This window comes from Antrostomus carolinensis, unplaced genomic scaffold (assembly GCF_000700745.2).
Source record: "Antrostomus carolinensis isolate BGI_N321 unplaced genomic scaffold, ASM70074v2 scaffold32883, whole genome shotgun sequence".
Classification (NCBI taxonomy): domain Eukaryota; kingdom Metazoa; phylum Chordata; class Aves; order Caprimulgiformes; family Caprimulgidae; genus Antrostomus; species Antrostomus carolinensis.
This window is the reverse complement of record NW_010305010.1, coordinates 2906-4041: the sequence shown is the minus strand read 5'-3', so window position 1 is coordinate 4041 and position 1136 is coordinate 2906. Positions and strand designations below refer to the sequence as shown.

The following is a 1136-nucleotide window of genomic DNA, read 5'->3' as shown; positions in this document are numbered from 1 at the left end:
CATGGAGCACGTCGGGGGGCCGGAGCAGAACAACCACATCTGCTACTGGGATGAGTGTCCGCGGGAAGGCAAGTCCTTCAAGGCGAAATACAAACTGGTGAACCACATTCGGGTGCACACGGGGGAGAAGCCCTTCCCCTGCCCCTTCCCGGGCTGCGGCAAGATCTTTGCCCGCTCTGAGAACCTCAAGATCCACAAGCGGACGCACACAGGTAAGGCCCGTGGGTCCCCCCACCCGGGGCACACGCCTCCCATAGGGCTGCAGCCGCTCTCGGCCCCCTGCGCGCCTCTGCGGAGGGAACCATAGAAATGCTAATGAAATCTCATTTTCGGTGACTTCCGCTCCTTTTTATTTTATTTTTAGGCCTGATTGGCGTTTCTCCTAATTAAATGAGCGATACTTTTGTCAAAGTATTTTTATTTGCCTTCAGCCCTCCACCCGGGTGGAGGGAAAAGTGGGGGAAAGGCAGGAAGCAAATGTATTTTGGCTTGTATCCTTCAGTATGTCTTGTAAAACTGTCCGAGACACTGAATTTATCTCGGGTCTTCTCCCTTCCCAGCCTCCCCCAGCCGCTCTCCCCGCTGTAGCCCAGCGCTGGCCCAGCGGGACGCAAATTAAAAGTAACAAAGGCTGACCCGAATTCATCCAACATGTAACAAACCCTGCTGTCCATCTGCACCATCTTCATTTTTTTGGGGTGCTTGTGTATCCCCAAGGTGGGGTGTGCGGGGTAGAGGCTGTCCTGGGAGGAGGCAGGTGGGGATGGAGAGGGGAACAGCCCTCCTTCACCCTCTCTGAATTTCACAGGTGAGAAGCCTTTCAAGTGCGAGTTTGAGGGCTGCGACAGGCGCTTCGCCAACAGCAGCGACAGGAAGAAACACATGCACGTCCACACCTCGGACAAGCCCTACATCTGCAAGGTGTGCGACAAATCCTACACCCACCCCAGCTCACTTAGGAAACACATGAAGGTAATCATCCCTGCGCCCCAGCCCTTTCCTCCCTCGGCAGGGATGCTCGGTCGCGGGCGGGCTCAGGGCTCGTTTTCCCAGGGCAGAGCAGAGCTGAGCGGTGCTGCCCGCGGTGCTCCACGCTCCCGGCATGGCCCGAGCCCTCCCCGGTGCCTAGGCCGTGG

At 57.5% G+C, this 1136-nt stretch overlaps 1 protein-coding gene across 1 annotated transcript in view; it reads left to right on the top strand.

Annotated features, from left to right (window-relative positions):
• Position 1: 1 nt before the first annotated feature.
• Positions 2-1136, top strand: part of LOC104522393 (zinc finger protein ZIC 3) — a 2536-nt gene continuing 1401 nt past the window's right edge. The window contains exons 1-2 of the mRNA XM_010164665.2: positions 2-212; positions 809-972. Coding sequence (XP_010162967.1) covers positions 2-212; positions 809-972 — 375 coding nt within the window. The remainder of the gene's footprint in view (positions 213-808; positions 973-1136) is intronic.